We start from the raw sequence: 24,017 nt of genomic DNA, 5'->3' as shown, positions 1-24,017 counted from the left end.
TATCATTTTTAATTGCGTCGATTTGATTCTTCTCTCTTTTCTTCTTTATTAGTCTGGCTAGTGGTCTGTCAATTTTGTTGATCTTTTCAAAAAACCAACTCCTGGATTCATTGATTTTTTGGAGGGTTTTTTGTGTCTCTATCTCCTTCAGTTCTGCTCTGATCTTAGTTATTTCTTGCCTTCTGCTAGCTTTCGAATGTGTTTGCTCTTGCTTCTCTAGTTCTTTTAATTGCGATGTTAGAGTGTCAATTTTAGATCTTTCCTGCTTTCTCTTGTGGGCATTTAGTGCTATAAATTTCCCTCTACACACTGCTTTAAATGTGTCCCAGAGATTCTGGTATGTTGTATCTTTGTTCTCATTGGTTTCAAAGAACATCTTTATTTCTGCCTTCATTTCGTTATGTACCCAGTAGTCATTCAGGAGCAGGTTATTCAGTTTCCATGTAGTTGAGCGGTTTTGATTGAGTTTCTTAGTCCTGAGTTCTAGTTTGATTGCACTGTGGTCTGAGAGACAGTTTGTTATAATTTCTGTTCTTGTACATTTGCTGAGGAGTGCTTTACTTCCAATTACGTGGTCAATTTTGGAGTAAGTATGATGTGGTGCTGAGAAGAATGTATATTCTGTTGATTTGGGGTGAAGAGTTCTATAGATGTCTATTAGGTCTGCTTGCTGCAGAGATGAGTTCAATTCCCGGATATCCTTGTTAACTTTCTGTCTCGTTGATCTGTCTAATGTTGACAGTGGAGTGTTGAAGTCTCCCATTATTATTGTATGGGAGTCTAAGTCTCTTTGTAAGTCTCTAAGGACTTGCTTTATGAATCTGGGTGCTCCTGTATTGGGTGCATATATATTTAGGATAGTTAGCTCTTCCTGTTGAATTGATCCCTTTACCATTATGTAATGGCCTTCTTTGTCTCTTTTGATCTTTGATGGTTTAAAGTCTGTTTTATCAGAGACTAGTATTGCAACCCTGCTTTTTTTTGTTCTCCATTTGCTTGGTAAATCTTCCTCCATCCCTTTATTTTGAGCCTATGTATGTCTCTGCGTGTGAGATGGGTCTCCTGAATACAGCAGACTGATGGGTCTTGACTCTTTATCCAGTTTGCCAGTCTGTGTCTTTTAATTGGAGCATTTAGTCCATTTACATTTAAGGTTAAGATTGTTATGTGTGAAATTGATCCTGCCATTATGATATTAACTGGTTATTTTGCTCGTTAGTTGATGCAGTTTCTTCCTAGCCTCAATGGTCTTTACATTTTGGCATGTTTTTGCAATGGCTGGTACCGGTTGTTCCTTTCCATGTTTAGTGCTTCCTTCAGGGTCTCTTGTAAGGCAGGCCTAGTGGTGACAAAATCTCTAAGCATTTGCTTATCTGTAAAGGATTTTATTTCTCCTTCACTTATGAAACTTAGTTTGGCTGGATATGAAATTCTGGGTTGAAAATTCTTTTCTTTAAGAATGTTGAATATTGGCCCCCACTCTCTTCTGGCTTGTAGAGTTTCTGCCGAGAGATCTGCTGTTAGTCTGATGGGCTTCCCTTTGTGGGTAACCCGACCTTTCTCTCTGGCTGCCCTTAAGATTTTTTCCTTCATTTCAACTTTGGTGAATCTGGCAATTATGTGTCTTGGAGTTGCTCTTCTCGAGGAGTATCTTTGTGGCGTTCTCTGTATTTCCTGGATTTGAATGTTGGCCTGCCCTACTAGGTTGGGGAAGTTCTCCTGGATGATATCCTGAAGAGTGTTTTCCAACTTGGTTCCATTTTCCCCCTCACTTTCAGGCACCCCAATCAGACGTAGATTTGGTCTTTTTACATAATCCCATACTTCTTGCAGGCTTTGTTCATTTCTTTTTCTTCTTTTTTCTTTTGGTTTCTCTTCTCGCTTCATTTCATTCATTTGATCCTCAATCACAGATACTCTTTCTTCCAGTTGATCGAGTCGGTTACTGAAGCTTGTGCATTTGTCACGTATTTCTCGTGTCATGGTTTTCATCTCTTTCATTTCGTTTAGGACCTTCTCTGCATTAATTACTCTAGCCATCAATTCTTCCACTTTTTTTTCAAGATTTTTAGTTTCTTTGCGCTGGGTACATAATTCCTCCTGTAGCTCTGAGAAATTTGATGGACTGAAGCCTTCTTCTCTCATCTCGTCAAAGTCAGTCTCCGTCCAGCTTTGATCCGTTGCTGGCGATGAGCTGCGCTCCTTTGCCGGGGGAGATGCGCTCTTATTTTTTGAATTTCCAGCTTTTCTGCCCTGCTTTTTCCCCATCTTTGTGGTTTTATCTGCCTCTGGTCTTTGATGATGGTGATGTACTGATGGGGTTTTGGTGTAGGTGTCCTTCCTGTTTGATAGTTTTCCTTCTAACAGTCAGGAGCCTCAGCTGTAGGTCTGTTGGAGATTGCTTGAGGTCCACTCCAGACCCTGTTTGCCTGGGTATCAGCAGCAGAGGCTGCAGAAGATAGAATATTTCTGAACAGCGAGTGTACCTGTCTGATTCTTGCTTTGGAAGCTTCCTCTCAGGGGTGTACTCCTCCCTGTGAGGTGTGGGGTGTCAGACTGCCCCTAGTGGGGGATGTCTCCCAGTTAGGCTACTCAGGGGTCAGGGACCCACTTGAGCAGGGAGTCTGTCCCTTCTCAGATCTCAACCTCCGTGTTGGGAGATCCACTGCTCTCTTCAAAGCTGTCAGACAGAGTCGTTTGCGTCTGCAGAGGTGTCTGCTGTGTTTGTTTAGTTTACTGTGCCCTGTCCCCAGAGGTGGAGTCTACAGAGACAGGCAGGTTTCCTTGAGCTGCTGTGAGCTCCACCCAGTTCGAGCTTCCCAGCAGCTTTGTTTACCTACTTAAGCCTCAGCAATGGCGGGCGCCCCTCCCCCAGCCTCGCTGCTGCCTTGCCGGTAGATCACAGACTGCTGCGCTAGCAATGAGGGAGGCTCCGTGGGTGTGGGACCCTCCCGGCCAGGTGTGGGATATGATCTCCTGGTGTGCCTGTTTGCTTAAAGCGCAGTATTGGGGTGGGAGTTACCCGATTTTCCAGGTGTTGTGTGTCTCAGTTCCCCTGGCTAGGAAAAGGGACTCCCTTCCCCCTTGCACTTCCCAGGTGAGGCAATGCCTTGCCCTGCTTCAGCTCTGGCTGGTCGGGCTGCAGCAGCTGACCGGCACCGATCGTCCGGCACTCCCCAGTGAGATGAACCCAGTACCTCAGTTGAAAATGCAGAAATCACCGGTCTTCTGTGTCGCTCGCGCTGGGAGTTGGAGACTGGAGCTGCTCCTATTCGGCCATCTTGCTCGTTTTTCATATTACTTTTCTTCTGGATCTAATCAGGTGATCCACAGCTGATTCCTGTAGTGACATTGCTTCAATTTCTCTTTTCTTTTATTCTCACTTTCACAGTACATTCCACTGTGTTTCTCTCGGGTTTGCAGATTTAGAGGCCATTATATGCCTCTTTACCAAATAAGTGCTATCTCCTTCCTCATTTAATCAACTTGTTTCTTTCGGACCTTTCCATGGCCAGGGTCCAAGCATGGAGCTGGCTGCACTGAGGCTCTACCTCGTGCAGACTATGATCCTAAGTTCCCAAAAGAGCTCTGTTGACATGTAGTCCTCTGGCCCATTTCTTGTTGTCACCTCCCCCAAGAGTGTGTGTATCTTTATGCTTGCCTTAACATGATGTTTTTAAAGAAGCCATGATCACAATATACGGTTTTTTTCTTCTTTTGCTCCAAATTTAAACTATAATTTCTCTTCTGTACCATAGCCACTCTCAGGCAAGATCCATATCATTTGTGCAGTTGGTCAGGCCCTCACAGATATCTGCCCTTGCCTGGTCTGAGTAAGGGTCCCAATGAGCAGAAACACCTCTCTCCTCACCACAGAAAAGCAAATCTGGGAGAAACAGACTAGACTGAGCTCAGTTTCCTCTCTTGCAGGATTGTTATTTTACATATATTTGTAGGTATGTATGATAAAGCACTAGGCAGCTTTTATTAGAATGCCAATTTTCATATCCAAAGAGCTTGCAGAGTCATTCATGGCTGTTAATTCACTGGGTCTCTGTGCACTAGGCCAGACAGCAAAGGCCCCTTTGCAAGACAACTTCACTTCCTATTAGAGGCAGTTGCAGTCAGCCCCAGATTTGCACTTGACTCTGTCCCTGTCTTACTGTGTGGCCTTGGAAAAGTTTCTTCCTTCCTTGGAACTCTGGTCCGTTTTCTCAGACTAGCTAAATAATCTTTGAGGGGTCTTCAAGTCACCATATGTGAAAAATGTCTCTTAGAAAACAGGGAGTTGTTCTGTATCCAAGGATTTCCTAACTGAGGCTGACAGCTAAGTCGATATCTCTCTTTTTCTCTCACCTTCCAATAGGACAGCCCTTTCTTGGCGGAGCACAAATATCCCACTTTACCTGGGAAGCTTTCGGGACCCACGCCCAATGGAGAGGCTGCCAAATCTCCTCCCACTGTCTGCCAGCCTGACGCCACGGGGAGCAGCCTGCTGAGGCTGAGTGAGTGTCCAGTCCTGGTGCTCGTGGCCTCTGAGCAGCATCCTTGGCACTTTCAGTGATTGTATAAGATCCCTGCACCTACCACCACAATCCACAGTTGGAGAATGGTGGGGTAGGTGGCTGGAACAAGTTGTACCTTGGGGTGGTCCCACCTCTAGAGGCTCCCCCTGGGTGAGCTGTTTTCTAAGGTAAGCATTCTACAGTCTCAGCAAACCAGGGTGTGTGTATCCCCTACTTCTTTTCAGCTGTAGCTTTTCACCCTCATTTCCTCTCTTCTTCTCTTCCTCCTCTCGAACCCCTTCCTGTCCTTCCTAGCATTGTTTTCCCTCCTCTCAGATACGCCCTTCTACCCTTCCTGCCCCTCGCGCTTCCTTCCTCTGTCATTCTGATCTTCTCTCTCCTGCCTCCACCTTCTTCTCTGCAGCTTCCCTATTCCCAGTAGGAGGGTATCATGCACTCCAAGTGGGAGCATTTCCTTAGGCAAATGGAGTCAGTGGCCAATGGGCAAGGGTGTCGGTCTACAGGTATCCTTTCGGTGGGTAAGACCTGAAACCACAGAGGCTTTTGCTGCTTTTCATTCAAAACAAGCCATCTTTCCCCACCAGCAGCAGAAGATTCAAAGGGCCCAGGAGGGAACATTCTGGTCCTGGCAGAGTTCTTCCTGAGGCTCCTCAGCCTCAGCTTTTCTCTGAGCTGGCCTATGCATTGGCTTCGTGAAGGCCAGCTCTGCCGTTGGCTGCAGGAACTTCAGATAAGCCCTTGAATGAGTTCTAGTGACACTCAAACTGGACTCACTACGGCTTCAGATTGTTCTAGTGTGAGCTGAGTGAGCCCAGGCACCTGCACAAGAGCTGCCCGTGACCTGGAGTATTCAGCCCCTGCTGCTGTCCCTTCCTTTCCCTGGGTGTGGACACCTCAGCCTGTCACAAAGGGGCACTGGGAGCACTTGGTCCCCTCACATGAAACCTCCTCTCAATGTCAGTCACCACTCACCCCATCCTTCTCCATGGGATTATTTTTCTTTCTGTTTGAGTTTTTCTCTCTTGCTCGATGACACTCTTTTGTTTATTTCTTTGCTTCCCCGTAACTCTGTTGGGCTGGACTTTGGCCTCTCTTGTTTCTTCATGTGGCTTCTCTGCTTCTTGGTTCACTGGAGATCGTGGCCGGAGTGTCAGTGCCCCCGTATTAGGTACTGTACCCATTCCAGGTGAGATGGAGAGTGAGAATGCCTTTGTTTCCCTACCCTAACCCTCCCCCTCACCAACACTCAGCCAGGGTCCCACTACTGCCTGCATTCCTGCATCTCCCTCTGAGGAAAAAGAACAAGCTCCTTGTTGAAATAATCCACAAGTACTTTGGACCCCAAATCCTTAACATTAAAGACATTAGCTCACCTACATTTGAAATATTGAGCACACTAATTTCTCAGCAAGGAAGCCTGGAGTCCCCACTAGTCTCTGGGACCTTGGTATGGAGTTCTGCCCTGAAGGCAGAATTGGGCAGATTCTCTGGACTCCCACTGAAGGGGAGGGCCCAGGCTTGAGGAAGAAGGGTTCCAGAGGCTACATTCACGTTCATTGCCTTCTTCCAATCTCAGGAGACACAGAAAGTGGCTGGGATGACACTGCTGTGGTCAATGACCTCTCATCCACATCATCGGGCACTGAATCAGGTCCTCAGTCTCCTCTAACACCAGATGGTAAACGGAATCCCAAAGGCATTAAGAAGTTCTGGGGAAAGTAAGTTGGTGCTATTGATCCTAATTATATTGCTTTGAATTTTTCTTTTTGATTGGGCAAAGAGTCTATCTAAGCCCCTGGTCCATTAGACATTGAAACAGCAGTCAGAACAGAGTGTTCATGTTTAAAGAGAAGAATCTTAGATATTTTTCAGGGCCAAGAGAAGGAGAAGTATGAAAGGCACCCATTAAATATATCCAGTTGCCTTTTGTGTCATGTATCCTAGGCACCCACCCATTCCACACACCCTGAACATAGTCTCTGCAGCTACATGGGCTTTGGGACAGACATAGATGAGACTGTATTCTCCCTTCTTAGGAGTCAATCTGTTTTAAGAAATCCTTGAAAAATCTTTGAAAGCCAAGTACTTGCTGACCCAACTGATCCACTTTGTGACATGAGGCAGAAACTGGGGCCTCCTACAAGGCATCAAACTTTGCTTTGACCTTTATGGCAAGTGACCAAATCCCAGAGGCAGGATTAGAATTGAGGCTTGAGTCTGGCGGAGGAGCTGCAATAGGTTGTGATCCTTGATCTCTAGGAAGGTACTGAGAAACAATGCTGCCCAGAGTCCCTGTGCTGGCCTGCATGGCCTTGCAAAAGAGGAGGCACAGTGACTGTAGGCTTTCCAACTATTCCATGACAGTCTCCATGGATTCTTCTCCATGCAGAATCCGAAGAACTCAGTCAGGAAATTTCAACACTGACACGCTGGGGATGGCAGAGTTTCGACGAGGTGGGCTCCGGGCGACCGCAGGGCCAAGACTCTCTAGGACCAGGGACTCCAAGGGACAGAAAAGGTAAGGTTCCCTCCAGTCCATCTACAAAAAGTTGTGTAAAATCCCAGCCAGGGTGGAGTGGGGAGAGGGTGCTTGTTGTCCCACAGCCTCCAGAAATAGAAGCCAGGAATCCTTAGTGCAGAGCTTCTCAACTTGCCCATTCAATATGCATGGACGTTGCTCCATGCATGTATGCTGAGGTATGCTGAGGTAAAGATAAGAAGTATGCTGAGGTAAAGATAAGAAGCTCCCTACAGCTGGAGGTAGGGAGCTAGGGTAGAAGGGTGGGCCCTTGGGCCTCCCTGAGCACCTGAACAGTGCTACACACGTATAACCCATTCTCAGCAGTGGGTTTACACACTAGATGGATAGCCTTGGTGTAGCCAGGAAGAGCACAGATTCTAGAATCCCAGGGAATTCCTGGGAATCGCTGCTCAACCACTTCCTAGCTGTGGGCTTTAAACCAGGTTATACAGTATCTCTCTCTATGCCTTCATTTCCTCACTTGTAAAGTAGATGTCAAAAACAATTGTTTTATTAAAGTTATCGTGAGGATTACATGAGCTACTACATGAGCTGTCTGCCATTCAAGAGTCAACAGCCTCTAGTATATTCGGGAAAGTGAGCCTTGTCTCTTACCTGCCTCTGGGTCAGCTCCATCCTGCCACAAAGACTCTGCAGAAAGATGTTGGTGGAGCTGGCCACGCCTGCCACTATTTTTCATAATCCTGTGCCACACTTTACTGTAGGATGTTAACTAAAGGGGGTTACAAAGGGATGGCACTGGAGTCAAAGTGGGAAGTTTCATGTCACTTTTCCCATCATACCTTAATACAAAAGCATAGAAAACGTTAAACTTCTCCAGAGGTGTCCCTGGTGGAAACCCTCCAGTTACTAGCTTTACCCACTTTCCTTTAATCTCCCTGCTCTGAAAAAGACTATCTCCCCTCAAACCTGCACAGGTGAATCTTTACTACTGTGTTTTGGGGAAACCCCTTTCCATATTCTCTTCCCCAGCCAAGCAGTCCCTACAATAACATCATCTCCAGCACAATATCTCCTAAGTTCTGAGTTACTCAGCCAAGATCAGTACTCCTGAGGGCCTTCCACAGGATTTGAATGTGACATTTTATATCCAACCAAAAAGCAAAAAGTAAGCTGTAACTCTCTTCAGTTTAGTCCCCTCAAGATTGCCGTATACCAATGGAAAGTACAGGTAGTTGCTGGTTAAGATGCGTATAATTCAAATATCCGTTCTCAGAAATAATACAGTCTAGATTCCAATTAAGGAAGAAAAGCCATTTCCCTAAATGCATCATATTGTTTGCAGACCTGCATCCCCTGTGGAAGGGAGCCTTAGCTTATTTTGCACATGGATATGATACTCCACTTCCCCAGCTTGCCAAACAGGTTTCTAGTCTTACCAGGTCCTCCTGGTGCATGAGACATGGGACCTTTCCAGATCCATTTATTCTTTGAATGAGTATCCCCAGACTCCAGGTACCTTGAAAAGAAACATGAGAATGTGTAGACCACTAGCTTTTACAGGCTAGAGAATCTAAGGACACAGTCTAAGTAAGTCAGAGACCAATTCAGAGCCCTTAGAAAGTGAGCCAGAGAAAGCTTACCTGTATATTCAGTAATTAGATATTCTAATTTACTTAGCAATTTTCTCAATGTAGATATTACTGTTGTTTCTGATTTATGTGAGCTGAAAAAAAATCAAGCTATAGTAAGCTTGAATGATTCATCCTTGTTTGAATTCTGGCTAGTTCTTGAAGGATTGCTTCTAGAAGGGGAATCATTGGGTCAGGGTATAAAAACTTTCCTAAGACCCCTCAGCATTGTCCCTAGAGTAGGAGAGCATGGTTAGGGAGCTCTCTGTATTCTGACAGTCACTTTAGGGTATGGGATGACCAGGGTCAGTAGCTTTCTTTGCCAAAGGAAAAAACTGCAGTTCCAGCCCCAAGTCTGCTTTGTTCGAATGTCTTTCTGCTTTATTAACCGTAACAGTGGATGAGAAAGGGAAGAAGTGTGAAGAGGTCCTGATGAGATTGCTTTGTTTATCGTAACGGTGCAAAATGAATTTGCTGGTGGAAAAGAAAGGCCTTTATAACTCTCAAGTAGAAATTTGATATATGTTAATGTCCCCTGGTAATATTTATAATTTCTAGATATTAATATTTAGGTGTAGCTTTAAAACTGTTGTTGCTAGTATTCTTTAGGAAAAGTACTTTGTTACTGAAAGCCTCCAGCCCCAACCATTTTTTGTTCAATAAAACAATTGATTTTTTAAAAAATATGAGAATTGATAACATTGCGTAGGCACTCTCTTTCAGATTATGGACGAACACATTTTATTTGCTTTCTTCTCCCAGGTAAAGTTTTACAGAGTTACATTCCAGTCAGCACTGCTGGACAGAGTGCGTCTATTACACCCACATCCTTGTCAGCATTAAGTATTTACATTTTTCTTTTTCAAAGTTTTCTACTTTTAATGAAACTCCAAATTTCCTTTTTATTGGTAATTTAGTTTTCATGTTTGTCATTTTAATTCTTTTGTGAATTATCTGCATTTTTGTTCATTATTAATGTATTTCTTATAGATTTCTAACTGTTCTCTATTAAGATATTAAGTCATGTCTAATAATTGTGACATAGTATTTTTAGGTTTGTGGCAGAATTTTACTTTTGTTTCTGATACTTTGATACATGGAATTTTTATGTTGATATAGAATTAGGTTTATCCACTTTGTGCATTCTTTCATTTTGTTTTAAATTTTTTCTGTGATTTTTAAAAACTTTGAATAATCCATTTAGGAATTATTTTAGTTTGTGAGTTTATTATGAGTTACTGTTTTTGAGAAAAAGGCAGTAAAGTATAATGTTTAAGGCAAACAGGCTCTAGAGCCACATGGCTGGATCCCATCTTTGCAGAGTGTTTTTTTCCTGAGTTGATCTACTGAGTGTATTGCCCTTCAGGATTCCAGCTTTAGGAGAGGTCCCCAATCCTACTGCTCCCCTACCTTGGACCCCTTTTTGTTTCCTTTTCCTACACGCATAGTGAGTCAGATTCATCATGAATGTAAAGATGCTTAAGCTTCAGGGACCCTCCTTTGTACGGAGCCCTTCCAGGGTCCAGAGAGAGTCTGATCATAGTGTTAACAGGGCCAGGTGTTTTGAAAATTTTGCATAAAAGAGGTATTTTAAATACAACCAGTTTTAAGACTGCTGACTCTTTTTACTGCAACTTTCCCTTGATCTATGCTTTTCCTTATAACAGATGGTGTTAGGGCAGCTGTGGGGATTTTGGGGGACTTGTTAAGGGGAAGTTAGCCTGAGGATACATGTAGTTTGGGTTTAGGGTGGGATGTGTGTGTGTGTGGTTTGCAGTCACTGCATGTTTAGTTTAGTTAGGTTTAATTCACTAGCTTTCCTACTGCACAAATGGCTTCCAGGATTTCTTCTACTTCCCATTGTGCCGATTCGCTCAGTGCTCTGTACTCACTTATGAACTGTACAATTATAAATGTGCCACGTGCTCTCCCCCTACCATGAGAAGAGCATATTTGAGAAATCTCAGCTACATCATTTGAAGTGCAATTTGAAAACATGTTTTGGAATGTGTCAACAAAACAAATGGGTTGGCTATATATGAAGGGCATCTTCTCTGTCATCTCCAAATTATTTCCCAGCGTGTTCAGTGGTGCCCTGGCTGAGGTGGGAGATGCTGGCACTGAGAGGAGCTGAGGAGGAGGTGCAGAAGCTGGGTCTGATTCTGTGTGAACACTTCAAGGCTTAGGAGGGAGGAGAGGATTCACAAAACAAAAAATGGGAAGACTACTGGAGATGAGGCCCAGAGCTCTAGGTGGTTTTGAAAAGGTCAATAGGACAGAGGTTTTCCAATTATGATCTCAAAAACACTTATTTCCCCTTTAGAGCTGAAATGTTAGGTTCACAAAGACTAGGCAAAAAAATAAAAGTTAAAAAATTTAAAAAAGAACTGAAAGGTCCCTTAGATATGTTTGTTTTTCCCACTTCCAAGAAACAAGGAAACAAATGAAATAAAAACCAGATAGAATATAAAACAAAAGTGATAAAATGAACATTGAAATTTGAGAGAAATTACTTTCTTACATTAAAAAACAAATTATAAACAAAAAATCCAGATCATACCAAAAGCGTAATTTGCTAAGAGCAAGAGGTAAGTTTTAAACAAAAAAAGTGAATAGCCTTCTAGATTGTTGTTCATATAAGATGAATGATATGAACCCACTGGGAAAAGGTTGAAATTTCTTGCTGAGTTTACATGATATACTGACAGTGACAAAGATAACATAAAACTCATGTACTGCCACAAGGACATAGACAACACATGAGTTAAATGAATACTGTCAATTCAAAGAATGTTTAAGATTAGCCATAGCATTAGAAAACTTGAATGCATTATAGTTTTACAACTTACATATAAAAGACATTTGATAGAGGCCTTTCTAAATTTAAATGATTCTAAAAATGTACATGACCATACCAGTTATAAATTGTGAGACAAAACTTTTTAACTATTATCATAAAAGATAAATATTGATCATGTTAGAAGACTAAATCAACCATCTGTTGTCATAGAAAATATTATAAAGTTGTGGACATATAAAGAAGCAGTCAAAGAGTATCCACCCAAAATATGAGAGTCAAAAAGTACTTTAGCTGGATACAGTGGCTCAGACCTGTAGTCCCAGCTACTTGGGAGGAGGCAGGAGGATTGCTTGAGCCCAGGAGTTCAAGGCTGTAATAAGCTATGATTACATCACTATACACTCCAGCCTGGGCAGCAGAGCCAGACCCCATCTCTAAAAATAATTAATTACTAAAACCCTGTCTCTAAAATAAATACCCCATCTCTGAAATAACAAATACCCTGTCTCAAAAAAGAATCAAACTATAGAGGTATCTCAAGCTTTTATATAATAAAATATTTCTACATTTTGTGATTTTTTTCAGTTTTGCAAAACTTGCAATTTTTGTGGCTTGTTTTCTAATTCTAAATATTCCCTTTGTTTCTAATTACATATTCAAATTTTATACTTTTTTTGAAGAGAAAATTTGTAAGTTCCAGGCCTCGTAAAACATTTTCAGGACGCATGAAAGCCCAGGTTCCAGATTATGATTGATCAGTCCCTGCCACAGGGTATACATCATCTCTAGCATTTGTTCTAAAATGGGGCATTCTTATCATGCTTATCCTTTAAGGAATTCCCTCACTTTAAGAACAGCTCAACCAGGCATTTAAAAAAATATGTTTTAATCTAGTATGTTAGGGCTACTTTGAAGGACTCTTTCTGGTCTTTGAAGGAATATCTAATCTTCAATATTCTATAAATCCTCATTTATGAACATAAAGTTGCTCTGTCGAATCCCCCCCTAAAAAAAATGACTCTATTGGTATTTTTAGTGTGCTATTATATTCACACTTTAAATGAAAAATGGATGTCTTTAAGAACTGATGGCTTTATAAAACCCAGTCATCCTGTCTAGGAACATAATCTAGCTTTTCATTTATTCATGTCCTTTTGTATGTTGCTCAGTTGACTGTTGTAGTCAATACCTCTCCCCACCCCCGCAGTCCCCACACATAATCACACAAGGCCAAACATCTCTTGTTAAGGCAATTCCTAGACGTTTTATAATGTTGGTTGCTATGAGTGGGATTTTTAAATTGTTTTAACAGCATTAGTATCTGTGCATTGATGGTATTAGAAACTTTTTGATATTTGTATTGTAACATATATGTTACATATGTTTATATGTGCATTTCATAACTGGCCATCTTACTGAGCTTTCTTGGGTTTTCTAAATGGGCAGTCCTGTCATCTGTAAAGAATGGCTTTATTTCTGCCTAATAGCTATACTTCTTGTTCTTATTTATCTCTAATACTGGCTACGACTCTCAGACCAGTGTTATTAGCACTGCTAAAAAACATATTGTCCTTTTATTGAATTTAATGTGAATGTTCCTCTTGTTTTGTTAATAAGTAATGTGTTAGCTGTTGTTGATTGGAAAGTTTTTGCTTTTAGTGTTTGGTGTGTGTTTTTTTTTGTTTGTTTGTTTTTGGTTTTTTGTTTTTTTTTTTATGTTAAGAGAACTGACCCTCTTAAATGCTAAGAAAACTAGTTTTCTAAGCATTTTCCTAAAAAGATGATTCCGCCTAATGAGGCCACAGTTCTGGGCTTGTGTCATGTATATGTGTGTATGTGCACCCAGGACATGTGAACATGATCTCAGGAGGGTCATACAGGCTGCCCCATTCTCTAAGTAGCCTGAGATTTGAAATTCAGATCTTATGTTATTAAGAAAACTCTAGGGTCTTCCTCCTATGAGTGTGTTGTAGTGGAATTTTGTTCAACAGAATCTCACGATGGAAGTTGTTTGTTAAAAAACAGGTTTTTTGTTTTGTTTTGTGAGACATGATTAGATTCAGAACCTCAGGCTCTCCCACTAACAGGAATATGCTGTTTTCCTGCTTCCCAGTGACGCCAATGCCCCCTTTGCCCAGTGGAGCACAGAGCGTGTGTGTGCATGGCTGGAGGACTTTGGCCTGGCTCAGTATGTGATCTTTGCCAGGCAGTGGGTATCTTCTGGCCACACTTTATTGACAGCCACCCCTCAGGACATGGAAAAGGTAAGGGCTGAGCTTGGGGAGAGGAGGCGCCCATTTCTTCCCAAACCAATGCATGGGGAGGGCAGGGTCCGCCACTCCTGTCACACACACAGGAGGATGGATGAAGGAGGGTGATAGTCCCTCTGTAGCTGCAGGTTGGCATCCCAGGGCACGGTGCAGAGATCCACTGCCATACTCTCAGAGCATCTCCACCCACACACAGCTTTCTCTGAGGACCAAATTGCCTGCCAAAATTTCACATGTGGTCTTCATCTTTTAATTTCAGGAGCTAGGAATTAAGCACCCTCTCCACAGGAAGAAGCTTGTTTTAGCAGTGAAAGCCATCAACACCAAACAGGAGGAGAAGTCTGCACTGCTAGACCACATTTGGGTGACACGTAAGGACAGGCATATATATATTAAGTATGTCTCTGGCAGCAACTAAGGGTAGAAAGAATTTCCCTGTTAAATGGGTACCTCAAGGACAGCTGTCTCCTTGTAAAAGGCAGAGGAATTACTAAACTTTTGGGGGAATAACACGAACCTCAAAATATAATTTGCTCCCCTTTTTTTTTGCATCTACATTCTCTGATTCTCATGAATCCTGACACATCTGGGGTTTTTGTATTTGTAGGGTGGCTTGATGATATTGGCTTACCCCAGTACAAAGACCAGTTTCATGAATCTAGAGTTGACGGACGAATGCTGCAATACCTAACTGTGGTGAGGACTTTTTCTTTCAATTTCAGTTGTCCCTGTGAGCACTCAGCTCACATGTACCCATAGTGGTCATTTTAAACTTGATTCCATATATTCTTAAGGCCTTGAAATAGTATCATTTGTCACAAAAGAGGTCCCAAGTAGCAGAGTACAAACCACTGTGATAAGCTATTGGTGTCTCCGCGTGCACCTTCCTGAGATGTGGTTGACTTGTCTATGTTTGGTCTCGTAAGGGACATCAGAGGTCTTTTGTCACTTTGGAAACTCTGGTGTATCAACCAAACTTTCCTCTTTCAGAATGATTTACTCTTCTTAAAAGTCACCAGCCAACTACATCATCTCAGCATCAAATGTGCCATTCACGTGCTGCATGTCAACAAGTTCAACCCCCACTGCCTGCACCGGCGGCCAGCTGATGAGGTGAGACCACAATAGTATCTCTCCAGGTAGCCCTGAACCAGGACCTCTGAAACATCGACCATGAGCAAACAAGAATGACATCATAAAAGCACTGTTTTTTGGATCATGGTGCCTGGGATTCTTTTGTTTGCTTGTGCTTCCTGGTGCCCCAAACACCCATTACCTGTACTTTGTGTCTCACAGTAGCCATAAACCTCTAAGCTCCCACCCTCCACTGGGGAGACACGTGCTATAAAGTCATCATAGTGATTAAGGGAGATGAGTATATGGTGCAAAGGAGAGGGAGACAGAAACAAAAAATGGAAAGATGGGTGTCACAGTAGAAGAGAAGAGACAGAGGAGAGGGAACAGGAGCCCATAGAAGCTAGACATTTCAGAATAGGTATCCCTACTTCTAGATCCAAAATTAACTGACTTCCAGGCCCAGGTACAAGGGATCCATGAGCAGTCTTGCTACAGAAGAAACAGTATAGGAAAATAACAGCACCCCAAGTCATGAAGAAATAACTGATTATGTTCCATGAACTTTGGAGTTCTTGGTGGACCCTCAAACTGCAGATTGTCAGTCACATCCTGTCTCCTCTGTTCCTGGGAACTAGGTCCAACCTTGATATAAAATTAACTCAGCTTCCTAGGCTGTTACCTTTGCCATCTATCTCCTATTTTCTCCTTATTCAACCAACATGTTTTGAATGTCTTGTATATGTCAAGCACAGCGCTGTGCATTTTTAAGACCACAGTGCTAGGTGAGAGCACTTAGGAATAAGTATCTTAAGGTGCGCTCCCCTAAAATTGTTGGCCATGCCAGGGAGATCTTTCATCTGTAAACCACTTGGATTGTAATTGACAGTCATCTTTAAAGTTCTATTGAATCACTGAAAGAATAACTATAATGTCCTCATTTATTTGTCTCAAAGTTAGCCAGAAAATGAGGGAGCAACAGAATTCTGGATTCAGATATCTCAGTGTGGAAGATCTTGCAAGATTCAGTGGGAGCTCTGTTTCCTGGAAACTGGGGAGGCTGGTGCTCTGGCAGATGGGGTGGGTCACTAAGCTTGAGGGTCTTCTATTGTTGTGATGCGTCTGGGGCAGGGCTACTTACAGGGGCTGACTCCACAGAGGACCACGGTGGGACCTATTAAGCCTAACTTCCTCACTTTCCTCCCTCTGACAGAGTAACCTTTCTCCTTCAGAAGTTGTACAGTGGTCCAACCACAGAGTGATGGAGTGGTTGCGATCTGTGGACCTGGCAGAGTATGCACCCAATCTTCGAGGGAGTGGAGTCCATGGAGGCCTTATTGTGAGTGGCTCTCTGGCCTAGCCCACCTGCCTTGGTGCAAATGGGATATTCAGAAACTTATTTATTAAGGACAAGACATAAAATCTAACCAAAAAAATAGGTACTTCATCTGAAGCTCTTGCATAATTTGACATCTCAAAGTATTTTGATAACTTGTCCTTGAGAATTAATATACCTCATGGAAGCAAGCTGCCTTCTGGCAGCACCTCCTTGGCATGAGACCTGAGGATTCTAGGTCAATGGGCTGCATGAAGACCAACGCTTACAAGGCAGATCTGCCTGTCCCTGAGTGGGGCTGGGGAAGGGACTGGGAAGCCATAAAAATGCAGCTTCCCACTTGCTGCAGTATGATTCTTATCACTACTCAGATCTGTCAGTGACAAAGCCAGAGGGGAAATGAGGAAGTGTGGTGGCTTGGATGTCATCCAGAGGAGATCCTGAGAGACAGCCTTACCAAAAAGGTCCCAGTTCTCTGCTGCTCTGTGAAAACAAGGTGGTCAGTCAGCAAATGTGCTAGTGTGTGCTCAGAGTCAGGTCCTGTGCCAGCCAGTGAGAGGAGTGGGACTCAGAACAAGTGACTGAGCTCCTGCCCCTGCTCTGGAGGTGCCCCCAGCCCAACAGGCCAATCTCTCGGCATCCTCCCCTCGAGCTATTTGTATTTGCTCCTGGCCAGGTTTGTTTCTGGTTCCTTCTTAGATCCTGGAGCCGCGCTTCACTGGGGACACCCTGGCTATGCTTCTCAATATCCCCCCACAAAAGACGCTCCTCAGGCGCCACCTGACCACCAAGTTCAATGCCCTGATTGGTCCAGAGGCTGAACAGGAAAAGCGAGAGAAGATGGCCTCACCAGCCTACACACCACTGACCACCACAGCCAAAGTCCGGGTGAGTTGCAGACCGTTTCTGAGTGGGCCCTGGGCTGCCTCCTGGCCCTCAGGCGGCACAGCACCTGGCTCGATGCCCGCAGCCAGAGCAGCATGCGCAGCCTGGACAAGGAGGATCTTGCAGCTTCTGCTGTGGTCTTGTGGTCTGTTAGGCCAGTCTTTGTTAAGCCAGTTCTCCACCAGTTTTGAGTCCAAGGAAGACAGTGCAGGTTTCTTTACCTAGAAAATATGTTCAGGAAGCACCTATCCTCAGGTGACTTAGAGCTCACCCTCTACCCCATTGCTGCCGTGACTCATCTTGCGGAGCAGAAGTGCTCCGAGTCTGGCTTTCCTTCGGTCAGGCCTGCCTGCGTGCCGCAATGCCGTGGGATCTTGGCCAAAGCTGTCCTGCTGACATAGGAAGTGTTCCCATTGGAAGCTGGTTCCATTTGTCTTGCTTTGTGACGTGGCCAGCACACAGATACCCAGAGGTCCCAAGGTCTTCCAAGCACCAACACTACTCACTGGGGCTCCCAGAATCCCACAAAGCCCTTTAGACCTGCCTGAGCCACAGCATCCTCAAACCACATTCTTCCCAGACTAAAGACCCACAGGCAACCTCTGGAGGCCAGGCTGGTCCTATCCCTGGTAGTGTTGAGGCTTCATGCCCAGCTATAACTCAGGCACAGACCTCGTTCCCCAAGGGAGCAGGACAGGAAGTATGTCTGGGGGAGTCAAGCAGAAACAGTGCTGTGTGACGCTAGGGCAGGGAGCAACCTGGGGCTATCCTACATGCCTTTAGATGGTGCCAGGTGCTCAGATGGGAAAGGGTTGGGGTGCCAGTAGCTGTGCTGAGGCAAGTTCTCTGTGCTTCGCCTCAAGTGCCGACCTCAAGTACATTCTAAAGAAACTCCCAGTTCATCTATGGAAATAAGAAAGTCACTTTGGTGGGGCAGCCAGGCATGAGTTTCTGGCATAGTATTGGAGGGGCAGCTCTTATTGTTCAAGATTATTTACCTGTTGGCCTTTCTGCAGCATATAAATTGCTTACAAGAGCTCTGTTTTGTTCAGAATCTTTCTAGGAGCAGTTTACATCATTCCTCTCCTTGCGGGCCTGCTCTTAAATTTTAATTATATTGTCAGTCATACCTGCACACTGCCCTGATTGCCTTCTCATAATCTTACATTTGCTGTGTTTTAGCCAAGGAAACTAGGATTTTCACACTTTGGAAACATAAGAAAAAAGAAGTTTGATGAATCGACGGACTACATTTGCCCAATGGAGCCTAGTGACGGTGTCAGTGACAGTCATAGGGTCTACAGTGGCTACCGGGACCTCAGCCCCCTTGATGCCCCTGAACTGGATGGGCTGGACCAGGTGGGACAGATTAGCTGATGCCCTTGTCACCTGCCCTCTGTGCACCCTGAGAGCTCACAGTAACACTGTGTCACCATATAACTGCACCTCACCCCTGCACATGTGCATGACTCGCAGAGAACATTCCAGCAATTGTGTACCCCTGGGCCAGTCTCTCTTTGAACTCTGAGGGTGGCCAGGATCTGGAGCTGCATCTCTAAGGGGCCAGGCTTTGGGGACCATTGTCAAAGGTGGACTCAGCAGGAAAGACACTTAAAGACACCTTTACATTTCTAGTAAGTCTTGATGTTCATCTTCAGCACCAGTGGAAACACATGAACTTCGATGCAGGTCCAGAGACCATGGACACTCCCACGAGGCTCAGCTCTCAGGCACCCTCTATGCTTCAGTTGAGGGAAAAGCTCAAGTGCCTTAGGCCCGTGGGCCACAGTCTTGGCTGAGATCAAAGGGATGAGCCACAGGGACTTCTGCCACAGTGACAATGGAATTGTGTTGTGCCTTACTTCAGAGGTGGTCTCTTCTTTCTTGTAATAAAAGCAATATTTATGTGGAAAGCAAGAAGTGCAACATATCTTTAACTTTGTTGGGGAAAGAGAGCTGAGGGTAGCTGGAAATGGAGTCCTACCAATTGCAGAGCTGAAGAGCCGATGGCACTGAGCCTGGTCCTCAGCCAGGTGCAGGCTCAGGATTCACTAGGGGATAGAACAAGGCGGGAACCCCTCCCATAGCCTTCAGAGGAGGTCTGTGGCCTCAGTGCTCCAGAATTTGCTTCCCTCTGTGAAGCAGAGGGGGCTTCGTGTCTCATGCACGTCCTGACCATACGGCACATCTGTCGTGCAGACCTCAAAGCTGATTGGTTTTAGTGGCATGAGCTCCCTCAGTGAAGGGGATGGTGGGGAGATAAGAAGGGCACCTTGCTGGAAAGACTCTCTGTTCTTTCATGTGTTTTTCTGGCTTCTCTGTTACTGATTTAGCCCGGCTCATAACCATGGTGGGGGCTGGTCTGTCTGCTGGCAGAACTGAAAGAGATCTGTCCCCTTGATTTAGAGACTGACTGACTGATAATGGCTCCTCCAGATGGGCCTTGTCTGGCTGGGACTGAGGGAGAGACGTGCCTTGCCAGTCTGGGCTCCTGGTCAAGAGACTTTAGTTTGCCCCCAGGCAGCGTTTGGCTCCCCTCAATCCCCTGGGCCTCATCGCAGAAAAGTAACACCACATCACCGCCATCTGATGGCCTGGGCACGGCCTGATGACCCCATTCCATTGTGGCACTCTGATTCTGTCCCAGATGGAGGCTATGCTAAGATTCGCTTCTTAAACTACCAGCAGCCTCAGGCATGGTCTGTTGCCACAGGAGGTGAGAGATGTCGGGACAAGCTTGCCAGCTGGCAATGCTGCTGTTAGATCCTGGTACCCAGGTCCGCTGGATGAGAAGTGGTCATTCAGGCTGACGCCTGGCCATTGGAGTTGTAGAGCCAGTCAGGGCAGGCTTTGTCCCTTGCTTCTTATGTCACAGTACAGGGATCTCTGCATGTGCCTCTTTTTAAAACCTGCATGGAACTGTTTTGCCACTGATTCTCTGCACCCTCAAGTAAGTCCTGTTCCCTTTGTGGGCTTCAGTTTTCCTACCTATAAAACAAGGGAGGGGTTACACTTGGTGCCCTCCAAATTTACAGAGGATGTTTCCAAATCTACAGTGTCTAAGTAGGTTTAGGGAAGAAGGAAGAGACCAGCATTACCTGAGAAGGAGGGGCAGGAGGGAGGCTCTTGAGTAGTGAGGAAGGATGCCCACCTATGTCAGGGCATTGGTGTCTGAGCTTCTGTTGCCTGGTTAGTGTGAGTGTGTTTAGCATCCTGAAGGCCTTCATTGCTACTGCTCTCTGCTCCTGGAAATAGCTGGAACATTGAAAACGTGCAGAAGGGCTGCTTCTGACAAGCCTGTGTCCTGCCTCTGTGTACCCTGAATGCCAGTTCCCAGTGGGGCCCCAGGAGAGGTATGCATGCAGTGTGGGACATTGATGCCTCTCCCCAGGAAACAGAAGCAGCCTGTGCTCCACCCACCTGTCACTCCTCAGGGCCCGGCCCCCTCCTTGCCCATCCCTCCAGGGAAGCATGCCCTGGAGAAGCCAGGCTTGAGTATGACAGGACTTGCATGCCATTTCTGTGAATCACGAGCTACGTCCATGTGTGCTGACCAGGCTGCTGCCCATTTTACAGATGGCACCTTCGGAAGGTACCGTGACGCAAATAGGGCTCCTCTCCCAAGACATTCACCGCCTTACGGTAGGACTCTGACCCTCTCCCCATAGTTAGACTGGTGCTAGGGAGGCCCAGTGACTTTGGTGTGGTAGTGCACAAGGCCTGGAGAACGGCAAAGAATGGTGCTCAGTGCTGGGGTCACAGCCTGAGCCTGAAACAGCCCCGAGGCAGAAAGCAGCCCAGGGGCCTTCTCTGTTGGCCTGTTACTGGACCTTGAGCCCTTAAGGGCATTGGGGAGGCTCATGGGCTGTTAGCCAAAGCCAGCTAAAGCACACTAGATCTCAGGTCCTCTTCCCAGGCTTAAAGATGAGGAAACCAAAATGCTCAGCAGCTCTGGATCATCTGTCTCAGCAGCCTAGAGCCCAGGCTGCATCCTGTCCTAGTGGACACTTCCACCCTCTGCCCAGAGACAAATGCATTTCCTATCGTGCCTCTGACTTTGTGGGTATCACAAAGTGTTGACAGGCTTGTGAGCACATCTGGCATGCCTGAAAGGACAAACTATATCATGGGGAAGGAGCTTGGCCTTGAAAAGCAATTTTGGAGTGAGGCTCAAGTCTGCTCTGACTTCACTAGCTCTGTGACCTGGGGTGTCATTCTCTCCTGAGCTTTGGCTTAGTTATCTGTAAAGCAGGGCTAATGACACCCTCCTTGCCAGGCTTACAGGCAGACTAGAGCCGGCAGGAAAAGGCCAGCCACAGAGCGCAGCCACAGCACAGGATTTGTTTTTGAGGACCCATAACTCCCAAGGCCTTTTAGTTCTTGGACATCCCATCACTCAGCCTGTTGGCTGTAGTGTCTGTCCCCATCGAGGCCCCTGTCACTGTACTTTGCTTGCTTGTCTAACAAGGCCCATTGGGAAGACAGGACAAGGACAGGGACACACGACTCTCCTTGTATCCAAGGACACAACAGGGAAGTCTCCCTGACTCCAAACAGCATCAGTTTTATTCAACGTTTGTATTTATTGGCCCACCCATGAAAGGAATCTGACCACACTTGCCCTTATGATCTAGTCCTTCGGTGGCCTGAAAATAGAAAATGTATTTCTAAGATGAACAATTTATTTTTATCTTAATAGTATTGTTTATTCTGATCCAATACTCAGGGTTTCTTGGGACACTATAAACACTATACAGTTCACCTGCGTCAGATGCAGCCCTCACCCAGTGCCCTCTAGTTCCCATGCAGCTGCTGCAGGGCAGCCTGGACCAAAACTCTGTTAAACTGACCCTTCGGCTGTGTCCTTTTCAGACAATGCTGAGCCAGGACCAGCTGCTGAATGACTCTCGCCTGCCTGCCCCCGACTCTGATGACTGGAGATGACTTTCTTCATGGCTGAGAGCGTAGGGAGGCATGTGTGGGGGCCCAGAGCCTTTGCTTCTGTGGGGAGCTGGCACACAGCCCTCTCTGCAAGCCCAGTCTGGGCTGGCAGGGTGTCTCAGACAGGGTGCCGACAGGCACGAAGCAGAGCTGTGGGACAGGTGTCCAGGGGTGGCCCCAGGGTCCGTGCGTGTCTTCAACCATGCTGCGCTCTTCACCGCAGGCTTCATACCTTTTGTACTTTTATACATGGTCTGCGGACCACTTTTGTGGGAGGGCAGTGAGATATCAGCACACAGACTAGATGGCTCATGCTATTCCTGGTGACATCCTGGAGGCTCTCACACCCGAGGAGGAGAGCTGTTAGTTAATAAAACCTGCTGGAAAAAAAGTTCCGAAAAACTGTTTTGAATGTTCCGTAGAGACTGCGTTTTGTGAAATGATCACCGGGAGCTCCCTCCGGCGCTGCTTCACAGGAGCATGCTTTTCCATTCACAGGACTGTGGCCGGGCAAGGCAGGTGTTTAGGGTGTGAGCAGGGAAAGCAACGAGGCCCCTTTCCCATAGCCCTGCCTGACTCTATCTCCCGTCATCTGCAAGGGGTATCTGTGCAACCTCCCAGCTTGGAGCAGAGGCGTCCCCAACACATGCACGCCCTGCCCTTTGCCTCCGCCCAAGCTGACACACAGCCTCCCAGGCCTTGCCCTTGGAGCAGCTCAGGCATAATGTCTGATTAAATAGCTCCCCCAAGTGGAAGGCCCTTGGGCACCTCAAGCTCCGTGTTTCCACCGCAACTCACCAACTTCCCAAACATGTCCGTTTCCTCTCCACTCTTTAGTCTTTCCTCCCTCCAGGCATCTGCTCAGGCCCTTCCCTCGCTGGGGAATGCATTTTTCTCCTAGTCCCCTTCATGAGGCAAAATCCTGTCTCCCAAGGCATGGCAAAGAGACCGTCTCTCAGGAAGCCTTCCCGCATGATCCAGTTACAGGTCAGGTGTCCCACAGTACCGTGTCTGCCCTTGAGCCAGAGCACAGCTCACCTTGAAGTTTCATACCCGTCCTCACCACAAACTTGGAGCACCTGCTCTGGGCTGGTTCCCGTACGGACAGTCCTCCAATTGCCAAGGAGATCCATGCTCCTAAGTTCCCCATCCACCCACTCCTTCACACGTGTGTGTTAAGTACCTTCCATGCCAGGGCTACAGATATAGGCATGAATGCCAAGGTCCCTGCCTGAAGGTGCTTACAGTCTAGTGGAGTACAGACCAGTTTCAAACAAGACTTTGCCAAAGGATACAGATGCTCCAATATTAGTTTCTGCAGCCTAAAAGAGCATGTTATCATTTTTAATGGGGGTTTGGGGAAGGAGTCTGAATAGGTTCCATGGAAGAGGTGACACTTGAATTTGGAAAGATGAATCATATTTTCCCAGGTATGCCAGAGGGGAAGGGCATTCCAGGTAGACAGACTTGAAACAGCGCAGCACAACCTAGGAATTGCCAAAAGTTGGTAGGCTAAAGCAGGGTTTCCTGGCCTCTGTGCTGCTGTCACTTTGGGCTGCGTAATACTCTGTGATGGAGGCTCTCCTGTGGGTTTTAAGACGTTTAGCGGCATCCTTGGTCTCTACCCTCTAGGTGCCAATAAAGGGTAGATGCACCCCTTCTCTAGTTGACAACCAACATGTCTTTGGACTTTGTTATCTGTTCCCTGAGCAGCAAAATCACCCTTAGTTGAAGAACCACTAGGCGAGAGAATGGGGTCAGAGTTGGGGGCCCAGGGAAAGGAAAATCTGACAAAGTCAGCAGGAGCCAAATCAAGAAAGGCCTTGGGAGCCAGACCCTGGAGTGCGTCCTGGAGAGAAGGGGTGGCCAGAGTGGGGTCTCCCTTGAAAACAGTGAAGGATCCCCAAGGAGACACTGAACAGGTGGATGGGTGAGGTTGGCCACCCCTCCCCCCACCCCCACAGACCTTCTGTGAGGTCATCTCTGTGTTTGGCCACCGGAGGGTCAGACACAGCTGTACTTCAGACAGCTCCCCAGAGCCCTGTTCTCTCTCTCCGCTCCCCTCTCCCTCA

The 24,017-nt window shown here is 45.9% G+C and overlaps 1 protein-coding gene across 5 annotated transcripts in view; it reads left to right on the top strand.

The window, feature by feature from the left end:
* Positions 1 to 23,872, top strand: part of PPFIBP2 (PPFIA binding protein 2) — a 151,190-nt gene extending 127,318 nt beyond the window's left edge. For 2 of the 5 annotated variants that reach the window (XM_050756122.1, XM_050756124.1), the window contains 12 exons: positions 4,367 to 4,505; positions 6,103 to 6,244; positions 6,916 to 7,044; positions 13,553 to 13,703; positions 13,969 to 14,080; positions 14,317 to 14,405; positions 14,700 to 14,822; positions 15,997 to 16,122; positions 16,819 to 17,007; positions 18,187 to 18,363; positions 20,581 to 20,646; positions 21,877 to 22,347. In XM_050756122.1, coding sequence (XP_050612079.1) covers positions 4,367 to 4,505; positions 6,103 to 6,244; positions 6,916 to 7,044; positions 13,553 to 13,703; positions 13,969 to 14,080; positions 14,317 to 14,405; positions 14,700 to 14,822; positions 15,997 to 16,122; positions 16,819 to 17,007; positions 18,187 to 18,363; positions 20,581 to 20,646; positions 21,877 to 21,948 — 1,515 coding nt within the window. In that variant the 3' untranslated portion in view covers positions 21,949 to 22,347. Of the gene's footprint in view, positions 1 to 4,366; positions 4,506 to 5,661; positions 5,695 to 6,102; positions 6,245 to 6,915; positions 7,045 to 13,552; positions 13,704 to 13,968; positions 14,081 to 14,316; positions 14,406 to 14,699; positions 14,823 to 15,996; positions 16,123 to 16,818; positions 17,008 to 18,186; positions 18,922 to 20,580; positions 20,647 to 21,876 lie in introns of those variants that run through there. The other 3 variants (XM_050756123.1, XM_050756120.1, XM_050756125.1) reach the window with 3 other exon arrangements.
* Positions 23,873 to 24,017: the final 145 nt, after the last annotated feature.

This window comes from Macaca thibetana, chromosome 14 (assembly GCF_024542745.1).
Source record: "Macaca thibetana thibetana isolate TM-01 chromosome 14, ASM2454274v1, whole genome shotgun sequence".
NCBI lineage: Eukaryota > Metazoa > Chordata > Mammalia > Primates > Cercopithecidae > Macaca > Macaca thibetana.
The sequence above is the reverse complement of the archived record's forward strand: the minus strand, read 5'-3'. Positions and strand labels throughout refer to the sequence as shown.